At 43.8% G+C, this 21,225-nt stretch overlaps 1 protein-coding gene across 2 annotated transcripts in view; it reads right to left on the bottom strand.

Annotated features, from left to right (window-relative positions):
• ETV5 (ETS variant transcription factor 5) overlaps positions 1–20,407 on the bottom strand; it is a 45,443-nt gene extending 25,036 nt beyond the window's left edge. The window contains exons 1-7 of one of the 2 annotated variants that reach the window (XM_054984078.1): positions 20,356–20,407; positions 18,294–18,422; positions 18,055–18,142; positions 17,901–17,948; positions 17,761–17,811; positions 6,135–6,264; positions 4,065–4,367 (exon numbers count right to left, since the gene is read on the bottom strand). In XM_054984078.1, coding sequence (XP_054840053.1) covers positions 4,065–4,367; positions 6,135–6,264; positions 17,761–17,811; positions 17,901–17,948; positions 18,055–18,142; positions 18,294–18,338 — 665 coding nt within the window. In that variant the 5' untranslated portion in view covers positions 18,339–18,422; positions 20,356–20,407. Of the gene's footprint in view, positions 1–4,064; positions 4,368–6,134; positions 6,265–10,176; positions 10,203–17,760; positions 17,812–17,900; positions 17,949–18,054; positions 18,143–18,293; positions 18,423–20,355 lie in introns of those variants that run through there. The other variant, XM_054984079.1, reaches the window with a different exon arrangement.
• Between the last annotated feature and the right edge of the window lie 818 nt (positions 20,408–21,225).

Here is a 21,225-nt window from a genome sequence, read left to right as displayed (position 1 = left end):
TTCCTACATGGTCAGCATTTCTGCATAAAATCATGCAAGCGTCATACAGACAACTGTGCATTGTGGTCTTGCACACACATTGATTTTGCAAACCATTTAGGAAATTCATCACATTTGAAGCATTCTTGTTAGCTCTGCAGCAGGACTAGTTAAAAAAATGGAGCAAGTTAGGTACCATTTATCATTAAAAAGAAGCCCAAAGATGCAGGCTGACTTGATTTACCTGCCACAATACAGGGGATATCCCTCTCATGCAAACTAGACATACAATTGGATGAAAATATTGCAGTTAAGAAGACAAAGAAATTCACCCTTTGCTGTTAAGAAAGAACGTGCTACTTTGCCATGGCTATGTTTTGGTCAAATGTAGTGACTTAATTCTGAATCTACTCAGCCATCTGAAAAAGCCAAGTGGCTGCTAATCTGTCTATAAGGCTAGGGGATTAAGCCTCTCCATGTGTGGAGGGAAAATGTGTACTTTCTGAAATGCTGTGGTGCTATACAGAACACACAAAGGCTCAGCATAACACATGCTCCTGATCATGAGCTCTGCTAGTCTCATGCCAGGTCTGAGATCTTAGCAGAAAACTCTTGAGTGCCTTGGGACTTTCAAATATCAGAGAGACATTTGATCAACTACTGGTTGCCATGTTTCCAATTAGATGGCTTCCATTTTTTCCTTCTTGTTCCCCAAATGCTAAGGGTGACTGCAGTGAGCACAGGGACACCCTGTGCTCCGTGCAGTTAGCAAAGCACTCTACACAAAGTTATCAGAACGATCCCCACCCTCCTTGCTTTTATTCTCATCTAGATGAAGAGCTCAGCTTGAAAGCTTACACACCATGTTGTGTTATTTTGGTTGGTCTTAACAAAAGGTATCTCACAGCTTTTGGTTTTGGATTGTGCTGTGGACCAATGTGGCTATCTACTTTGGGAGGGGGGGGGATTTTCAGCATCTGAACAGAAGAGTTTAAGAACATAATTGAAAGAGCTGATTAGCAAGAAATTACTCTTGTTTAAGAACATGTCCAGATGTTAACTTAAGGCCAAGCTAGAAGTGACGAATTACACTTGAATGGCAAGTGAACAGACTCACATGTATTCCTCTCTGTTCACTTGCGCGCCACTTGCACTCCACTCGATCACTATGTACCTTTAGATGGATTGTACAAGTGGTAGGATGGGACAGAGGTCCCAATAACCCGACTACTCTGCCATCCTGCCTGCACCCCCCCCAACTCTGCATCTTAGTACCTTGAAAGGCGATTACTATCAATCAGTTCCCTTCTCAAGCATCAAGAGGCATACAAGCTCCATTTGGCTTTGTAACATGATCTTCTGCAGCTGACAGGCCCAGATTACTCCACTTCCGATTGGTGTCCTTCTAACCTTCCAGAATGTAACTCTAGAGCTATGCTGGTATGGCGTGTGCAGGAAGAGGCACTTCCAAATGGGACCAGGCTGAGTATCCCTAGCATAGCTTTAAGGTCATTTGGAACTCAGGGCCTGGGGGTTTAAAAGCAAATACAGATGCCACCAATATAGGAGAGCTACTTTTTTTAGCAGACAAGGTGGAGATTGGGTCATACTGAAATATGAGACTAGATGTATCTATTAAGGTAAGCTCATCTTTTGATGCTTTAATGTTGATTTATGTTCCTATGGTTTCCTCACTTGCCTAGATTAGAAAAGCATTTCACATCTCATTCTACACAAAACAGATTTGCCTAGCTTTGCATGCCAACCTTTGATTTCCACCCTTGCGGCTTTTTCAAAAGAGCTTTTGCACATTTGTTGCCTATCTGATATAGGTGTTCCCCTTGTTTACAGGGAAGAAAGATAAGGAAGACCCATATACATATGCGCTGAGTGCATTTCTAAAAATCCTCTGCTTAGCAAATGTGGGTTATTTCAAGGAGCAGAGCCTACCTACAATTAAATGTATCTATGCGAAAAATTTAGGACACTTTATGACCCTTTATTGTATGAGGCTGGAAAGTCTGTAATGGCCAAAAGCACAGCTGTTTTTCTCAACAGCAAACACAGAAGCTATTTTTAGCTCTTAATCCTGAAGTTCCATTCCTTAAAGAGCCTACGGCAAGGCCTTTAAGGTCCTTGTTCGACAGTCAGAAAACTAGGTAGAGCCACATCTCTTAATGTGTGTTCCGCAGAGCAGCTGGACAAAAAGTGGTGCAAGCTCTTAGGATCACAAATCCAAGTTGCTGGGGGGGAAAGGATCCTGGAAAGGATGGGAAGGCTAAGGAAAACACACTTAATATACAGGAAATGAACATGCAGACCAAAGATGCTAGAAATATTTATTTTGGAAAATGCTGAAATAAGATTTCTGTCAGAATATTGAAATAGCTCTGTGCGTCCTGAACTGCATTGCTTAAAGGTCACATTCTTATAATAAGCAAAGGCCTTTCAACAATCATGATGCCTTGGCTCAGAGGATTTATAGCCAGCGGTAGAAAATGGTAGCTATAGCTTTGCAAGAGATAAAGTCCTGTAAGAAATGTTGGACAAGACAGAATGAAAGAGGAAGATAAAGCGCCCCCTCCAGTTAAGCCCTTAGGAAACTTGCTGAACTAGTCTGACCTCTGGAAAAAATGATCAACATAAAGATCAGTGATAACATTAAACCAATAAATACAGGTGCAAGGGAGGAGGGAGTGATTTACAGCCATTTCTGCGCTACAGGTAAAGCAGCAGTCATGGCAGAGCATGCTGGTTAGGATGCAAACGAACATCAGGTTTATAAATGTTTTCTGCTCTCTTGTCTAACATTCAAATAAAAGCAAGATGTGCAGGATTGGGGAGTGGGGGAAGCAACAGTTGGGCCCATATCCAGCAATCATTTGTCTTGGGAAGGAATTAATCTCTCTGAAAGGGAAAGGAGCTTAACAGAATTTCATTTAAAAAACTGGGTTTAAACCATGGCAAAAGCAATGGTGGGTATTAACTTAGGAGAAACAGATACCAAAAAACAATTACTGCATTCAGATGTCACAGTAAATAGCAGGTTGTCTGTTAAGTGCCTGAACACAGCTTGTTGCCATGTGCTCTCCTCTCTCCTCTGCTCATACACAAGAGCATGACTGCAGGCTTCTTGTATTTGACAGTCTTGAATCAAGTTCCAGGTTGCTGTGAGGCACCTACGCCAACTGGAGTTTGCTCCCTCCTGCAAACAGGGATTTGTGAATGTGCATGGCAGAGGGGGAATGCATTTACATTTGCTGAGGCACCTGCATTCAGACATCATGGTGAACTGGAGGTTGATTTGAAACTTCCCAAACCTAGAAACATTCCATTGTTCTTTGTGAAGGAGCAAAGGAGGGAAAGGGGAGAGTGCCAGCATGACAAGAAGTTGCATTTGTGCCCATCTCAGACAAGCCTCAATTTGTCATGACACCTGACTGCAAGCAATTAAACGGATCCAAATTGTTTGCGCCGAGTTGAAAGTCAGACCTAAGTGTACACTGACTGCCATTTTATAATTATAGTCCTCTGAAGCCAAACATTCTTCTCAAAAAGGAACTAGTTAAGCCATTTTCTCCCATCACAATGAGATGGAGAACATCATAGCCAGGCTTTCTATAGAAGAAGAGGACTAGGAAGGTGAGCAAAAAGTCAAGACTTCCTTGAGGCCAACACTGAATCACAGCCCAACTAACACAATAAAAAATCATCAGAAATCTTGCATCTGTGCCAAGATAGTTTCCCTTTCATGGCAGGGCCAGAAAACAATTACTTTGTATATGTCACCCCACAGAAAGCCACTGTTTGTAAAATGCAACATCAACTGGAAACTGATTCAGGTACTCGGAGAAAACAAGTTTTTGCCTAAATTCAAAACAATTCTCAAACTCAATATTGGTGGTAAACGTAAAAGCACTTCTGTGATAAGCATTTCACACCACCCAGTTCTAGATATGAGCCATGGGAATTAACAAGTCAGGGGACTTTATAGCTCTTTTTCAGATATATTCTGGAAAGGAAGCTTCTGGATGCCCACCCAGTCTACCAACCACCCTCAACCCACCAACGTTCTCTCTCTTTACCTGTGTTCTGTTGGATACTGGTTTTCAGGCATCATCTTTGGCATCTGAAGGGGTTGATGAGGAGGTCGAGGCACAGCAAAGGTCTGCTGCTGCCGTGGTTCCTGAAGAGCATGAGCGGGGGCCGGAGGAGGTGGAGCTCCTTGCAAAGGGCCTGCTGTGACGACATGGGTGGAAGTCTGCACAGGAGCTGCAGGCAGCGGGGGTGGCGGAGGAGGAAGGGAGCTGCCCTGGAGTGCAGGCGATGCAGGGGTGGTAGGCGGAGTTAATGGCTTGAACCCAGTAAGGGGCTTCCTATCATAGGCACTGTAGGGACAGAAAACGGAGAGGAACTCAATATATTGACAACAGCCCTTTACCCAGCTTCAGCCTGCTGCTCTTGACAGCTCCAGCTTGTTTGCATTTCATGGTTGTCAGGAAGTAACAGTTAAGGTTGCTCACAGCCCCAAGGGAATCTTTGTACTTCAGGCAAGTGACAAACAGACTGAGTCATAGGGCTCATTTTAAAACACTTGTTTCACAATTTTCTCTGAGATAATTGTAGCTTCCGATTCTTTTTTTCTTTCTTTCAGAAAAAAGGATTGTGCTGAGAAAATTCTCCCCTCCCCAATCGCTTAAAATCAACAATAATTTAGGGCTAAACTAGACATAAAGTCATTTAAAAATGTTGTGAGGTCCCAATCCTGATCGGGCCCACAGTGTGGTGCTCTTGTCCCACCCCCTTTCCAATTGCTGAAACAACTATGGCAACTGAGTGCGGCCATTTTGGCACTGGATAAGGCGGAAGCACCTCAGCCTACTGCACTGCAGGCCTGATCAGGACTGGACCCTCACGACATTTTTAAATGAGTTTAAAATGCTGACAGTGTCCCCATGGTGGCCATGAAGATGCCATCATATCTATTTTGGCCCTTATTGTAGCCAGAATGGTACACACACTTCCACACAATCAACATACAACCAATTTTACCTTTTGCCTTACATGTCTAAAAGTCACAAATGTCTATTTTGCTTTAATTTCATGCAAAATAGACACATTCAATCTTTGTGATACAGAGATAATCAGGGTTGGGTTTTTTTTGCCTCCTTGGAGATTATCTAAATGTCTAGAAAATGTCTTGTGAGAAGCAGGTGTGATACAGCCCCAGATTTTGAGACTGTCCTTTACCATCATGGAGACATTCCAATTTTCAAGGAAATACAAATTGTTTCGGACATCATAGGTATCATGTGCTTTGGCTGCATGATTACCTTCTCAGTGAAGGACTTTGAATGTAAACTCTTACTGTTACTCTTCTTCACTCTCAAACCCTATTCCCATTAGTCATACCATCTGAGCATAGTTAATAATTACGATCATGTTCAGGGGCCAGCCTTTGGTATCGGCATTTGATTGCACAGATGAAGACAAATCCAGTTCCTTCCTCACTAGCCTTTCGGACCCAGTGCTCAGATAGGAAGCTCTGATTCATGAGCACTGGGCTTGAACATCAGCTCCTCAGTAGCTTCCCAAGGCAGAAGGCCTCTAACCGTGCAATCCTAAGCAGGTCTACTCAATGGAGCTAACTCCCAGAAAAGCGTTCTTAGGATTGTGCTGTAAATAACCCTTGAAAAATAACTTGGCTTAGAATAACACAATACAGAATAATTTGATTTTATCCAAACAGAAAGATCTGATCCACAGAAAGGTTTGTACTCTCATTTATATATTTTTCAAAAAATCTAAACATTGTGGTTGATTTTCGTACATCTTTCCATGCAGACTGGGACTGCTGTTATTGCTAAACAGCTACAGCCTAAGCAGTACCAATACATCCATAAAACAATTATTTTCCCAATAAAAATATGCCAGAGCAAGTAACAATAAGAACACCTATCTGATGTTTCTACTTCTCCACTTCCCACCTGTTCACAACTAAGTGGCTTTTAGAGGTTGTGTCAGTGCAGCCAAAGCAAACTACAGCTGTGGAAAATGGGATTCCTCTGACCTTCCAGATGTGCCCAACCAAGCTGTCAAGCTCCTCAACCATCCAAGGGCTTGTCAGCTTTGCTCTGCAAGCATTTCCTACTTACCAGTAGTTGTAGAGGCACTTTTCTCCATAATGAGTGCAATGCACCTGCTCGTGGCTACACGTAGACAGCTCTGAAGAAGGGCTGTGGAGTTCCCTCTTGATCTTTGCTGAGGGTGGTGCGTGAAGTACCACTGAAAGTGGAAACAGAAGAAAAACCAAAAAGGTCAAATATCAGCATTTGTAACGTAAGGCAGCAGGTGCAGCTCTTCCATCTTCTCTTCTTGGCTTTAAGCCCTAGGCCTGATTTCAATATAATTCTGGTAGAACACAAGAATGTATTCATGTGATGTTATGGGTACCTGCTTCATTTCAAGTGGGCCCTTAGTCACCCTACATATGCAATTATAACCCAGCTACCACTGTGTATTAAATGGGATTGCATGCATAGTGGGGGTATGCATGCATGGGCACATTCTTCTGTCCTGCCAGCATCACATTTAAGTTAGGCCTGATTCTCAGGTTTGCCTTGACAGTTGTTACAGTAGTGCCCATTTACACTTCTATAACACTATAGCAGCAGTCTGGAGGCATATGGATAGTAATACCATCACTACTAGGTTATGAATATGAAGTAGTCTGAAAACTGCCCAGTAAGCAATTACTTGAAAGGCTGTCACAACTTTTCATTCTTAAGGCTCAATTGTTATTCTGTTGGTATATTCCATGTTGGCAAGAAGAGAACAGAAGATTTAGAACTGAGGATAACTGAATGTGCTTGCTAGAAATTTTAAGAGGAGGACAGCATATCAGAAACACATGTAGCTGTCTACTCCTTAGGTAAGATTATACTTGAACAGTGGAGTTCGAATTGTATCCATCAGTCTGCCACAGAACTCCTGCATGTGAGAGTCTAGAGCATGCTCTAGGGCATATTTTAATGGGGTGCCACAGAAATGGAGTGTCTTTAGAAGAAGCCTAATGCTTAGGCTTCCCCACTGACCTCTGGGGAGCTACAGAACAGCTTGAAAATCCTGCAGTAGAAATATAGAACCATGCAAGAAAACAAAAGCCAAATGTATTGATAAATTCCTGTACTCATACATTACACTAAGTCAACCACACAGATTTTCACAACCACTCACACTCCAACACAGCGCTTTGGTGGTTTGAAGTTTGCTTTGGAAAAGCATCTATCCTGAGTTGTCATTGAAAGAAATAAGGGAAGTGGGCTTTGCAGTACTTGGTTAAACCCGGCACTCTGGCACGAACATCCCTTTAAGTGAGATGTATCCTCCAAGGCAGGATCACATCCAAGTAAAACTTGGCAATGGAAGGCAAGGTTCTGTTTGTCCTCTTCTGGAGACAATATGCTGCAGTTATGCCCGTGCTTGTTGGCAAGTTTCAAAGTAGGAAATGGCTTCGTTAGGACAAACACTTTGTCTCATCAAGGGTCATGGCAAATTTCAGCTTTGCTAGTTCTAAAAATACAACTTGCTGAATCCACCAAATGCCTGCATTTGGTCAGTGGCTAAGTTAGGCCTCTTATCAACTTGATGCTTTTTTAAAAAGTAGCACATTCTTGACCTCCTAAGCAAGCAGATCACAATGAGAACACCATCATCTGTATTCTGTACTGTTTAACTACAAACCTATGCCTAAGTTGCACAAATGCAGTTTCTACACTGGATATTTTAATCAAATACCCACAGAGATCTCTATTAGGATGGGGGCTGAACTTGTATCAATAAATTCTGGCAACAGATTTTGGTTCCAGCAAAATTTAGAGGCTTTAACATTTCACCTGCCACCATCTAGTTAATTTAGGAGTCCCTTCTGCAAGCTAAACTATCAAGATGACCCTTAAAGCAGAATGTAGTTCAGAATAAGAAGAATTTGTTCTCATAGGGGCTTGGAATGCTTTGCCTAATATTTATGACAACTATGACTTATGTTGAACCCATTCCTTGTTCTGACGACACTTTGTTCATTTCTGCTGATCACTTAGCAGCCATGTTCTAATTTGGACAACATGGGATCATCTGTTAGGGCGGTCTGAGCATATTGGGTCATTTCAAAGCATTGATAAGAATCAGAGAACTTTATACCCATTTCAGGCTAAGGAATACGAGGGCATTACTCTCACACCTATTCACCCGTTACCATCCTCAGGAAGAACAATAACACAAAGATAATATATGTAGCTATTTCTGTGGCTGTGGTAGTGCTTTTTCAAGCTACTGATTGCAAAAACTGATATCACAAACTGCCAATTTATACATTCCCCCATGTAAGCATTTGCCCAAAATATACAAACATAATCTGGCCCTTCAATTCTAAATTAGAAGATTTGCATTGTGAGTGTTAGTTCTCGTTGATGCTATCTTTGTTAACCAAAGCACAAGATGGCAAAGAACAGAAACGTGATGCTCACCTAGTTACGTCATTAGGAGCCTCCTCTACTATCCTTTCCTAGTGAAGATTCTCAGTGTCTCTTACTACTTGTTATAAACATCCCAAATCTGGCAAGATGTGGGGAATGCACTCTGCAGTACACCTTGAATCTCACTGCTTCTGACGTTATGAGCTCCCACCACCAAACCTACCTAAGCATATCTGCCTTGCCTTCTGGTCATGGGTCTTCTCAATAAGAGTAATCATAAACCACTGAAAAGGCAATGCATATACACCTTTCCTGACCACTCATTGCTCATTGTATACTGATAGGTTGTTCTCTGTCATTGAATGCCAACTGCGGGTTAGTTTTTATGCTGACTTCAGGTGGCTTTCCAGAATGGAACGGAAATGTTGAACTTACACAAAGAACCCCAGGATTCTGAGATCTACCATTCCCTGCACAAACGGCTGTAAAAAAGAGTTGGGTTGGTGGAGTAGGATTTGTTATTTGGTGCATGGACTAACCAAACAATTTACTCTGTGTAGACACTACCAAAGCATCCATGTTCTCCGATGGACTTTCCTCACAGAAGGATCTCTCACCCCAGTGACCCACCAAGAAAGTCTTTGTACCCTGCCATTTCAGGGTACCCAGTTCAATTTGCACGTGAAACAGGGAAAGTGGATAATTGATAAGGAGTGTGTGCGCTACCAGTCATCTACCAGCCAAGCAACCTCCAAAGAAGAATGTGAAGGACAAGGACATCAACCAACATTGCAGCCCTCTCTTATTTTCAGTCTGTGGCTACCAAAAATAGCTCATTCCAACCTGCATCCATGTTGTGACTTTGATTTGGAAGCAGATTTCAAATTTTCTAAAGCAAGAAGTATTCAGAAAATTACAGCTAATGGGAGCTATACAGTAACCAAACAAAGCAGGCGAGAACTGCCTTTGCTCACAATGCTCCAGCATGGAATTCATCTACTATAAATATTTTTTAAACCAACTAATATATGCTTAACCTAATTAATTTCTAAAAGAAGAGACTCTAGGCAAAAGCAAGTGCGTCACAGTGCTGTACCTAAATAATGACTGAACAGCTTGGCTTAGTCGGAAGCGGAGCATTATCTCTGCAAAGGCTAAGCACAGCCTGGTTACACCATGAAAGGACAAACCTGGGCCTGACAGCTTCCAACTATCACTGCCAATTAGCAGTTTCCTGCATTCTCTGTGCATTCAAGCCTTCAAGGGAGAGAGAGAAACACAAACTCTCTCTGTGCGGTAGGACTCATCCCAGAATGAATGTGGAGCTCTGAACTAAGATCCTTTCAAAGTCTTGTTTACACGGGAGGGCAAATAGCTGTGCTCCAGAATCCTCAAGCACAATTGGACCAGAGACCCAGGAGTGCCTTGGGATACTGCTAGCCTTTTAATAGCAAGGTAGTATTCAGAGGTTGTCTGTGGGGTGAGGCTGCAGCTGCTCTTTATCAGCTCCGCAACAAAAGTCAATGCACAACAGAGTTCATTCACCTCTGCTTTTTAAAACAGCAGCAGCTGCAGCGCTCCATTTAGATGATATTCCACTCTGGTTCCTTTTTGGCATTTCAAGAGTTAATGATTCCCCCCCAAATTGCCCTCTGTCCTCTCCCACCCCCATGTCTCCCCCCCTCCTATGGTCTTGCTGAACAGCAAACAGCAGGAAACTCACTTTGGAGGTATTCCAGCTGTCAGTCAGAGGCATGTTTCTTTCCAACAGTCTCTGTGTTGTTTGAACAGTTGTTTTTCTGCCAGCAGCACAATGGGGCTTAGTTATTCATTGAAGAGGGGGGGAAAAGCTTGCAAGCAGGCGCCGCCCTCCATTCACAACCAATTTGGAATACTCCATCCATTCACAAAAAAACCCCTCTCTCTCCCCACAGCTGAGCACTACCAATCAGGAGAAGGGAAATGACACTTAAGATCATAACAGAGACCAGCTGTCCTGCACAGAGAAGCTTGTGCTGTGGGCAACGTTTATGTAAGGAATTTAAACACTGCAGGAAAGGCCTGCAGAGCTTGGAGGGAGTCAGCCTATAAAGCTTGTTGCAAACCCAAATGATTGCACAACCCTACTTGTGGTGAGGTCCGGAAATGCCCTTTGGCAGGAAAAAAAAGTAAAAATAATTTTAAAAATTAACTTTTCTCTTCTTCAAAACAACACAGCCTGCCAGTGGATAGAAAAACTTCCTCTACCTCTCACAATGCCCTTGTCCCTAGGTTCCAACTCCAGCTGTTTCTGCTACCTCTTTATTTATGGGGAGAATTAGGAAGATCTAATTAAGCTCATTGCAGTACAGCTGATTTCTTTGAGGACCCAAAAGTTGTGAATGATACAGCAGACTGCTCCAAAAGGGGGGGCGGGGCGGAGGGAGGGACCCAGGAGGAGCCAAGCCAAGCCATATTTCTAGCTTAATGCTTCTATAAGAAAACAGAACAGCATCAAGAATCAAGTATGTCCCAAGGAATACAAAGAGGGGACTGCCCACAAAGAGTGCGCAGAAACATTATCAGATTGCCAAAATCATACAGCACCAATCCCATGAAAGTTGCAGTGGCTGACCATTAGCTTTTGGGCACAATTCTTGTTTTTGGTGTTGAACTAGAAAGCCTCCATTAGCCTGGGCCCTGCCTGCCAAGAGAGAATATCTCAGTGTCTCTGCGTCATTTATGATGGGGGGAAAGTAAGAAGAGGAGATGCATCAAATGTCCACTCCAAAGGATTCCAAAGAACAGGGCCTTTTTGATCACAGCCCACCCCTTTGCCAATTCCCACCCTGCGGAGGCTCACAGTCCATGAGAATGACTAGGAGGCCAACCAACACTTGCGTGTAATGGACTAGCTTCTGAGTGTCTCACCCATATAATAGTTGGGTTGGAAGATCACTATCCCTACTGGACACTAATGCTGCGGAGAAGGACAGATGGAGGAGAACCCTACGAAAGAGAGAGATCTTAATATATACAGAATTTTTTTTTAAAGCACTTTTCACCTTATCTTATTAGGGTCTGAGAACAGTACATGCACGCTGCCCTCATAAAATCAGCAGCAAATGTTAGAATCAGAAAGCAGCATGTGGGTGTGTGAACCTTTGCCTCTCATGCTAGGAGTTATGCTGATACTTGCTATGATATGTGTGGGGAGGGTTGAGCTGATGCCCAAACGATCCTTTAAAGCAAGGAACCTCCAACTTTGTTTAACATGTGGGCACTTCTGGGACTTGGAGAATGTGTAAGTGCATAGCAAAATGGCCACATGGAAGTGCAGCCAATCACAAAATGTTGGGAAGTGCCACAAAATATTAGGAGGTCCCAAGCCAAGCATTCTCCTATGACAGAGGCAGCATTTTCCAAATAGGTGTTTGCTCCTAGCTTCACAAGTCTTCTGGTTCCAACAAGGTCAAGGAAAGCCAGGACTGGCTCTTTGCTTTGGGGAAGAAGAAAGGACCAGAAGAAACACTGGCAGGGCCGTAGTTCCTATGGGCATTGCTTTGGGGACCACTGCTTTAAAGGCCAAAGCACAATTTCTTCCTGACTCCCCCGCCCAAGCTTCTTTGAATTGCTAGATGAGGTGGGAAAGAGTGCCTCTTACAGTCTGAAGGACCGCGGGATGTGTGTGTGTGTGTGTGTAATCTGGACATCTATCCATATGCAGATATTGTCTGTACTGCTTTTAGCGTACACCCCCATCCATGCAGGGATGTGTATTTGGATAGTTGTCCCACTGTGCATTCCTGAACCCAAAGGAAAGCAGACAGAAAACTTAGGCCTGCAAATCCTGATCTGGCCAAATATGTGGGCTTGTAGGCCGCTGCAGATGAGGGACAGGAATGGGGGGGTGGGGGAGAATACCTCTCCTCTACCTTGTCGCTGTTCTTCCCCATGCATGAAATACCCATTTTGTGACTTGATAGTAATAAAGTTTAATATATCTAAATGGGGCTTTTATTACTCTCCTGTTCTTTAAATTTAACTGGATTATAATAGAATATTTGCTAGTCTACCGGATTTAACTTTAACTTTACAAATATGTCTGTCTTTTGTTTGCAAAAAAGAGAGAAGGGATAGAAACATGTAACCAAAGAATATACACATCCCAACAGCTGCTTCTCAGGAACTGCAAAATGGGGCAAGAAAGTAACCCAACTTGCAAGATCCTCCCCCCCCTTACCACTAGGCACCAAAGCCAACCACGGGACAGAAGCCGGGCTTGCCTTATCTCAGCTTGCACAAAACCGACTCACAGAACAGGAAGGGAAGGGCCCTGCAACGGCAGGAGCCTCACTACGGAGATCTGTGGCAAGGTCAGAACTAAATTCTCACCCCTTTTCTGGCAACTGCAACTGCTGGAGCCCTGCCAGGCAACAGGGACAGAAAACATAAAGTGCTTTCCTTGGGTGCCGAAACAGCAACGCACATAGCAGCACCTAGAGGAAGAGTTCAGTGCTTCAAAAACATGTTGTGTGTGTGAGAGAGAGACAGAGAGAGAGAAAGTGTACATTCTAATTTCCGTGTTATAATATCCTCACTATAATTAGAACCTGAGCAAGCACTACAACGACAGGAAGTGTCTCAACACGCCAAGGCATGGAGGGAGTTTGGAATGTGGGACTTGGATGGGAGGCATTAAGGGCTTTGCCTTGTTCACCTGCATACTAGCAGCAAAGCAGGATGATTATGCTGAAACAGCATCAAGGCAGTGGCCTTCAGTCCCCTAGGACTGTGCAAATGCAGAGCTCTATGCTAGTGCAGCTCTGTCCTGTTCTCAGATGCTGTGGCATTGACCCCCCCCCCCGACTCTGTCTTTAGCCTTGGTTATCCTGCTTGCTCTACCTACGATGTAAAGAAGTAAGCAATAAGAGCGCAGAGGGTTTTTAGAAGCTAGTCACCAATGGCAGCTGCAGCAATTGGACCAGGCAATTCTCCTGGCTAAGTAGAACAACTCACTGTGCAAACAGGCCTCATTTTCATTGTATTTATATAACCCTTACAAAGGATAATCACAATTTCTACAGGTTGGAAAAGCAGAACTGGAGTCAATGACTTGCCTGATTTGGACCACAGGCCAGCTACAAGTGAGCTATGCTAACAGGCTTTTCAGAAAGATCTTCAGACTATGTACTTTGGGTTTAGGTTCTTTATCGTACTATGCCCCATTTAGTCAGATCCCCATTAGATGTCAAATATCTATTTAAAGGGCTCCTTGAATGCTTGTGCGGTAACAACCACCAACCATCTATTTGCCTTCTGGAAAAGCTTGACCTTACTTCACAACCATAATTTCCCCGGTTGGTGTGCATTCCTTACTGAAGCAATTTGTTACCAACTCTAAAGCAACCTGTGCACACAAGCCAGTTGCTTGGCAGCTGTTTTCCTGGAAAGCCAATTGATCATACTCATGGGGTGCCTGCTTACCTCCAGGGCACTTTGCCACCAATTTACAAATCTAGGAGGTACTGCTTCCTTTACCAATCCAACACACAAGCCAGCCCCGAGACAAAAGTCAGCCGCTTATCTTTGAAGAACTCAGAGAGAGGGAACAAAGTTTCTCTGATCCAAGCCTCTTGCTTTGTTTTGAAGCCATCTCACACTGACCCAGAACTTTGCTCTTCTTTGCTTTCCATAGGAATGCTTATCTCTTGGTCCCCCAAAGAATGCCGGCCAATCTCAGAACTGCTGGCCGATTTCTTAAGTGGCTTTGTACCATCACTCAGTGAACTTTCCTGCCATTCAAGAGTTCTGATTGCTAGGACTTGCTTAAAATTTGGCACCGAATCTATGATTTTGGAGAAATGTCTGAAATCCACTAAACCTCAGAGGATTTATTTTTGCACAAAAAAATAACAATTCAATGGCAGTATCTTTTAAAAGATAAAGACACAAATCAACATTCTCTAGCTACACTTGCCATAAACAGACTGAAGAGGCTCAACTATTAATGCTGAAAGAAATATAGTCAATCATCTGAAATCTAGGCTCTTCCACAAGGAATAGCAGAATGCTAGACAGTTTAGTGGCAGATGCACTAAAAGTACTCCATAACAGAGATGGTCCTTCCAGTGAGTTTTTACCCCATTTCTTTTTTCATGTTAGAATAGTTCTGTCCTCATACCTTTTGGAAACAGTCAACTGTACACAGGGGGGCTAAAAGGCTTGAAAGAGCAGTTGTTTCTCATGGTTATGTATATATCACTCTCATCTATTGTTGCCTTTGGGTTTTGCAGATTTTTGAAATGCAAGAACCCGCAAAGTCTGTTTGGGAGAGGTAAATGTCCTGTGGGCACCAACATGAATAACACTTCCCGTTTCAAACTGCCTTCAGCTGCATAAAAAAAAGGTAGGTAACTGTTGTCTCCCCCAAATTCTTTAAGTTGTCCCCAACCTTCTTCTTCATCAAAGTAGTTGTCTGTTTAGTTATTTGGGTGTTATCAGAAATGCATGAGAAGAACATAGAAACCAAATGTCCTTTTCATCCTCGCAGACCTCCTGAGATATACTTTTCATACTTTGGCCATCAGATGGAGACTGCCTGAAAATGCCTGATAGTGGCATGAGCAAAAGGGTGACAAAATGGCAATGGACTGATGTAGGGAGAAAGCAAGAGTTTTGCTGGTGTTCCCATGAGGCCACTTGAATGCTCCTGAGCTTGTGTGATGCAGCAAAGCAGCATTCGGGCTCCAAGGATTATAAATCACATGAATGATGGAGTCAGGTGGAAACAGGGCGTCTTGTCATTCATGATGCCAGAGGCACTATCCAATGGGTACATAAGACACACGTGCAACCACATTCTGCAAATGCTAACCATTACTAAGTTATGCTAACTAGGGGGGAAATGTAAAAAGAAAAACTGTCTGTAGTGTCAGCAAAATGCTTGCCACGTATTTATTGCATGAAAAATTCCAGGTCTGGAAAAATCCATTCATAAGGTAGCAGTAAAAAGAAACGGAGACAATAAAACCAAAAATTAACAAGACAGGGAACCAAAGTAACACTAGAGAAAAATAAGACTCTTCTTAACCTAAAGAGCTTAAAGAGCTCAATAAGAACGAGAATGCCACCGACAGTGATATCTAAGAAAATAAATTCATGCAATTACATACTAGGGAAGAAAAGCCCACAACCAAATGAGAATAGGAGTCCCTGTGCTTTGATCCCAACATATAGGAGGAAAAACTCTCTGACCAAAACAAGCTCAATTGGATCACAAAAGCCCCAATCCCAAACATGTTTTCTTGGCACTGAGCCCACTATTTAAATGACACGTAGTTTTAAAGAAGTGTGTTTAAGATTAGTGTGTTAGTCATACAACAGTTGATTTCTGCACCAGAGACTACAGTAAGCATGGATAATTCAAACCAGTGAGTCATCATAGATCAATTTATGCCATATTAACAAAAGCTGTTCAAAAACTCCGTAAGATATCCCTTTCATTCCTTATTGTTTTTAATAGATTTCTTATAGCTATTCCGGCACCATCCTTATTGACTTCAATATTACTGTTATAAAATTTCACAAAGGCTACCAAAGAGGCTTCACTCAATAGATGCTCTTCCCTAGTTGACCTGCCTAAAAATAGTGATACTAGAATCTCCTCCATTTTAAGGATGCTCTAGTAACAAAACTTACTTTAATCTCTCATTTGCACTTAGAATTTAGGTCTCTGGTGGCCGAGAATACACAGACTTGCATCAGGCTTGGGGGCTTGAACTATTAAATGATCTGAAGGAAGCTCTGCTTCATCCATTGAAGTGAGTGCATTGTTCCAGTAAGCCTTAGTTTTGCATTGAGAGATCTATTCCAGACAGGAAGCCATTCATTCATAAATAAACAGCTTCCAATGGGAACTCCTCCTGCCATTGACTTTATTTTCCACAAATGCAGAATGCAATGAGCATACTCAAACCACAGAGAACCCTTTTTTTTTTGAGCCAAGAACTCCTGCACTGTCTCTCCAGGTTTGGTGCAGAGGCCCAGTACTCTGAAGAAACCATTTTGTTGCTCCCACAATCCCTCTAGTTACAGAGATGTACAAGCTTGCCAAAATGCACATTTGAAAACACCTTTGCCAACAACACTTCCTCCCCCGCAGACTGACTGCAGTTTATACTGCTCCAAGCAAAAACTGGAAGGGCTGGGCTAGAATGTCAACAGAGAGCAAAATTTCTGACTCCAGGCTGCCTTTCATCTCAGGCAAGATGAGGAGGAGGAAGAGTGGGAGAGAGCACAGCAAAACACAGCAGTCTGTCTGAAGAAGCTTTCATGGCAAGCTTCCCATTCACTTAAAAGTAATCAAAGGGCAATAATTAACATGCATTTACTGTAGCAGAAGATACTCCATTGCGTGTTGTGACAGAGTTTGAATGAAAAATCTGTTCCACTGCAGGCTATGTTTTCCTCCCTACACAATCCTCAGCCATCAAAACAACCTAGCCGAAAAGCTTCCTCCCCAAACTCCCAAAACCAAGCAAGGTTTGCCATGAACAAGTCAAAGAGCCACTTGCTTTCATTTAACCTCTAATGCCCCAAGATCAGAGTCTAAAAATATGCACAGAACAAAAATACAAGCTCAAGTTGCTTGCTGCATCCAAAAAGAAAAGAAAAGAGAGAGAGAGAGAGGGAGAGATGCCCAGGTGTTGGTTCTCAGGCCCTGCAGGGAAAAGAAAACAGTTGATCGGTCTCTCTCTCTGATGCAGTGCTAGAGCGGGAGAGGTTTTTTGAGCAACCTTTGCAGAGTTGCTGCCTTGCCAATGACTAATGCTCCCTGAAGCTGCTCAAGTTTCACCAGCAAAGCTTTGTCCTTCACAGCTTCGCCTACTACAGCTCTAATAGGCAGAGAAGTCATTGAGGGAATTGGAGGCATGGCGTTGGGGTGAGCCAGAGTGCTCTTGTGTTTGCCATCAAATGGATTTTCATATCTTTTACATTATGAAGTATTCATGGGTCTTTGAAAGGGTTTTGCAGAGATCAAGGTTAATTGGCAACCCCAGAGATAACTCCTGATACATTTCCTTAGTTCTTCAGTGCAAACCAGGCTGTTCTCCTAAGCCACCCATGTCTCACTGTCTGACTCCCTTCTCTCCAAGTCCTACCAACTCTACAAATGTGTGCAGATATAAACATCTACATTTTTATTAATAAAGGCAAAAGAAGTAATGAAAACAGCTGCCTAGGGAGGGATCAAAACGTGTTATATATTTTGTAACATACTTGCAGATTTCACAGCAAGCAGGCAAAGAAGAAAAGAGTTACTTACAGTTATCGGACTGAAAATCTGGGACAAATTGCTCATCGTCGGGAACTTGGGCTACAAAAGAGAAGTTTTACACCATTTTAAGCTCACTGGATTTCAAAGCACAAAAAGATCTAGACAACAATATCAACAGGGGTGTTTACCTTCCTCTAACCAAGCCTCCTGCAGCTGGCTGAGGTCCTGAAACAATTCTGAAAAAGAAAAGAGAAACTATTTAAGTGACTTCTGCATTCATGAAAGGCTGCACCTGGTTAGAATGATGATAATTACACTGGCATAGGAAGGACTCTTTAATACCTTCAGAATCATGGGCCAGGTCAGTGTCCTGAAACTTCCTTTTCCTATCATTCACTGGCCTCCCTCGACACTCTTCAGTGCAAGGTTTCTGGTAGAAGCAAAAAAATAAAATCAATAAATAGTGCAGTCAGAGAAAAGATTTGATGGACAGAACCATCATGAACTTCATAGAAAGGAGAGAGAAACACATTTTTATGCTAGGAGCAACACACAAAAAGGTAGAACCAGATAAGACCTACCCCTGGGACCATGAAAGGGACTTGCTGATCATAAAAGCCATCCATTGTGCTTGCAGATTCTTTAATATTCTCTTGAATGTTTTTAGCATTGAGCAATTCCAGGGTGAGAAGACTTTTCAGAATCTAGCACTGGCAAATTTAAATGGGGAGGAGAAGAAAGAGAAATCAAAATATGTTCTGTCTTTAAGCCACATTTAGAGACTTCATCTCTAAAAGCATCTCATGAACACAAACTGTAAACTGAGGATTATCTGTTGAGCTTCACCAACATGCACCAAACATTTGTCACTGAAAAATCAACCCACTGCAGTCGTTTCCCCCCTCCATTCATCCATTTGCTATGATTGCTCATGTTCATTCATTAAGTTACAACTTTATTGCTTTATTTTTTTTGTCAGCACACAAAGGCCCCAACCTTTAATCCATGATGTCACAGAGTTACTATGGAAACAGCTGTGACATCATTAAAGACTAGTTACAACCTCTTAAGAAGAGACATAGGGAGGTTTGCATGGATATACAGAGATCACATTGCTCAGAGTATATTTTCTCCCTAGATGGTTAAGAGATGAAATATAAATAGCAACAAGTGTGCAGAAAATGGATTCTTTTCTGTGGCTTTTAAGATGACAAATGATTATGGGAGAGGAGCAAACACTGTTTTTACTCAAGAATAAATTCCTTTGGTTCCAGTGGAACTCAATTCCAAGTAAGTGTGCTGAGAACAGCAGCCTTTCAAGCATCAATGGAAGTGATACTATGATAGCAAATCTCAGCTTTTACCTCCCAAAACATTTCAGCTCATTGACTAGAAAACTTAAGCCTGCTGGAATAGAATCCCCATGATAGACTGACATGTAGGCCAACATGAAATGGAAAATTGCTTCTTCTTTTGATGCAAACCTTGCTTTCCCCCAAGCAGCCTGTGTGCAGTCAAATCTTATATGCAAGAAGCCCTTCCTTGGCAGTCTGAACCTATGCACCTTCACTGAGATGCAAACCTCACTTAGTTCAATGGGGTTTACTTCCAAATAAAATAATGGGTTGCCATCTAAATAGCTTTACCCAAGAAAATTTCGTATCATACAATTTCTAAGCAAGAAGGCACACACACTACATTTTCTAGTTAGCTGGAGAAAAAATATCAATAGTGTGCAAAAAAGTTTAAATATGAAGTTATGTAACAGGATCTCTTATGAACTTCTGCATTCTAGAGGACCAATTGTTGCAGACTACTCCTAAACGTCTACTGGGAGCGCAAAAGTACCTACACAAAATAGGTACTTCCTAACTTCCCCTAACGGTTCTGAGCGAAAAGTCTGCGATTAAAACAAGAAAAAGAAAGAAAAAAGCACTATTTAAACTCTCGGCATGTTTCAGCCGCCGTAGCTCGCATCCTCCCTTTCCCGTGCCCCTAGGAAAAACCTTCAGTACAGCCAAACAATACAAGTACCATCCCCTCCCCCTACGCGCAAATCTGGCCTAAGTTTTATGAATGGCAAAGGAAGCAACGAGAGCAGGTAGAGTGTAACTAGATCCCCAGCGTAGGGCCCCATTCACAAAAACAAGGCACGCACTTCCCAGCTCCATCCATTCACGAAACGCCTTCAGATGTGCCCCCACCCCCACAGCCCAGTTCGGAGCGCCGCGAAAGAGACTTAGCCTCCGCCCCCGCACTCAATGCTTCATTCACACAAAACCAGCTCCATTCATAAAATCGCCCACATTCACAAAAACTCTCGGCAGAGCCAATGCCTGCAGCAGCCTGTGGCGGCGCGGCTGTGCAACTCTACGCCCGTAGCTGCGCTCCAATGCAACCCCAGGCAGCCCCCAAGCCCACCCCTCCCGCGCATCCAAACCGCCTCGGTTACTTTCGACTCCCCAGATCGGCTCACTGCCCCCTCGCAGCACCTTGCACCCCGAGCACCTGCACCCCTCAGGCGGCCTCCCGCAACCCAGCCGATCCCACAGCTACGCGCGCCGCTCGCTCCGAAGCCCCATCCCGAGGGCCCCCGATTTTGGCTCCACGCCCCTCGGGCTGGATGGTCTCACCCTTCCTCACCTGGCCATCGAAGCGCCGCTCTGCAATCGCTAGAAGCCCAGTGTCTTCTTTGGGCTGCTGCCGGAGCCCCCGAGAGGCCTCCAGAGCCCGTCCCACTCTATCCCCATTGGCCTGCAGTCTTGCCAGAAGCTGTCGATCACTGCTTGTTTACCCTACCAGGCACCCAATGGTGCTCGGATGTTACAACGCCTCCTGGTTCTGATTGGGTGCAGCTGCCCAGCGGCGCGTTCTAAGCCCGCCTCCTCGCAACGATGAAGTGCCCAGGTTTTTTTTCATCGGGGAAACGGAGCCAACCGAGGCAGGCTAATTTACATACTTTCCCGAGGAGGGTTTTCATTCATAAAGAAGCATCGCGTTCCGAGGGCGAGGTAGCCTCGGCGAAGATTTAAAGGGAACGAGCACCGGGACGGGCCTGGCCTTTTTGCCAGCTGCGTTCCGGTGCGACTGCTGGCTCCTCTGCAGTTTCCGAGTCCGCGCCCCAGTGTCTTCTTTTATGGGCACCGGTTCTGTCCTGGCTCGTGTCCACAGGCAGGCCGCTTGGCGCCCAGAGACAGCCGTAGCTGCGAGTTCTTGAGCCAGCAAAGGTCACCGTTGATTCCGGATTCTGAACCGCGCGGTTATTATGCCCAGACCTCTGGGATGCTCCTGAACACAAGTTGCTGCTGCCCAGCCCGAGCCACCTTGGTGCAGTAGGAAAATGGCAGAACGCAAACTGTTGTCGTTTGGGATCGGGTTCATTCTCGTATTGTAAATAGTGACTGTTGCTCTGCCTGACAAGCCGGCGCTGTAGGCGCGCGCGTGAAAACCAACGCGCTTAGGCGCATCGACCTCTGCAGAGGATGGGCCTGCGCAGACGCCGCGGGTCGCCGC

This window comes from Eublepharis macularius, chromosome 6 (assembly GCF_028583425.1).
Source record: "Eublepharis macularius isolate TG4126 chromosome 6, MPM_Emac_v1.0, whole genome shotgun sequence".
NCBI classification, from domain to species: domain Eukaryota; kingdom Metazoa; phylum Chordata; class Lepidosauria; order Squamata; family Eublepharidae; genus Eublepharis; species Eublepharis macularius.
The sequence above is the reverse complement of the archived record's forward strand: the minus strand, read 5'-3'. Positions and strand labels throughout refer to the sequence as shown.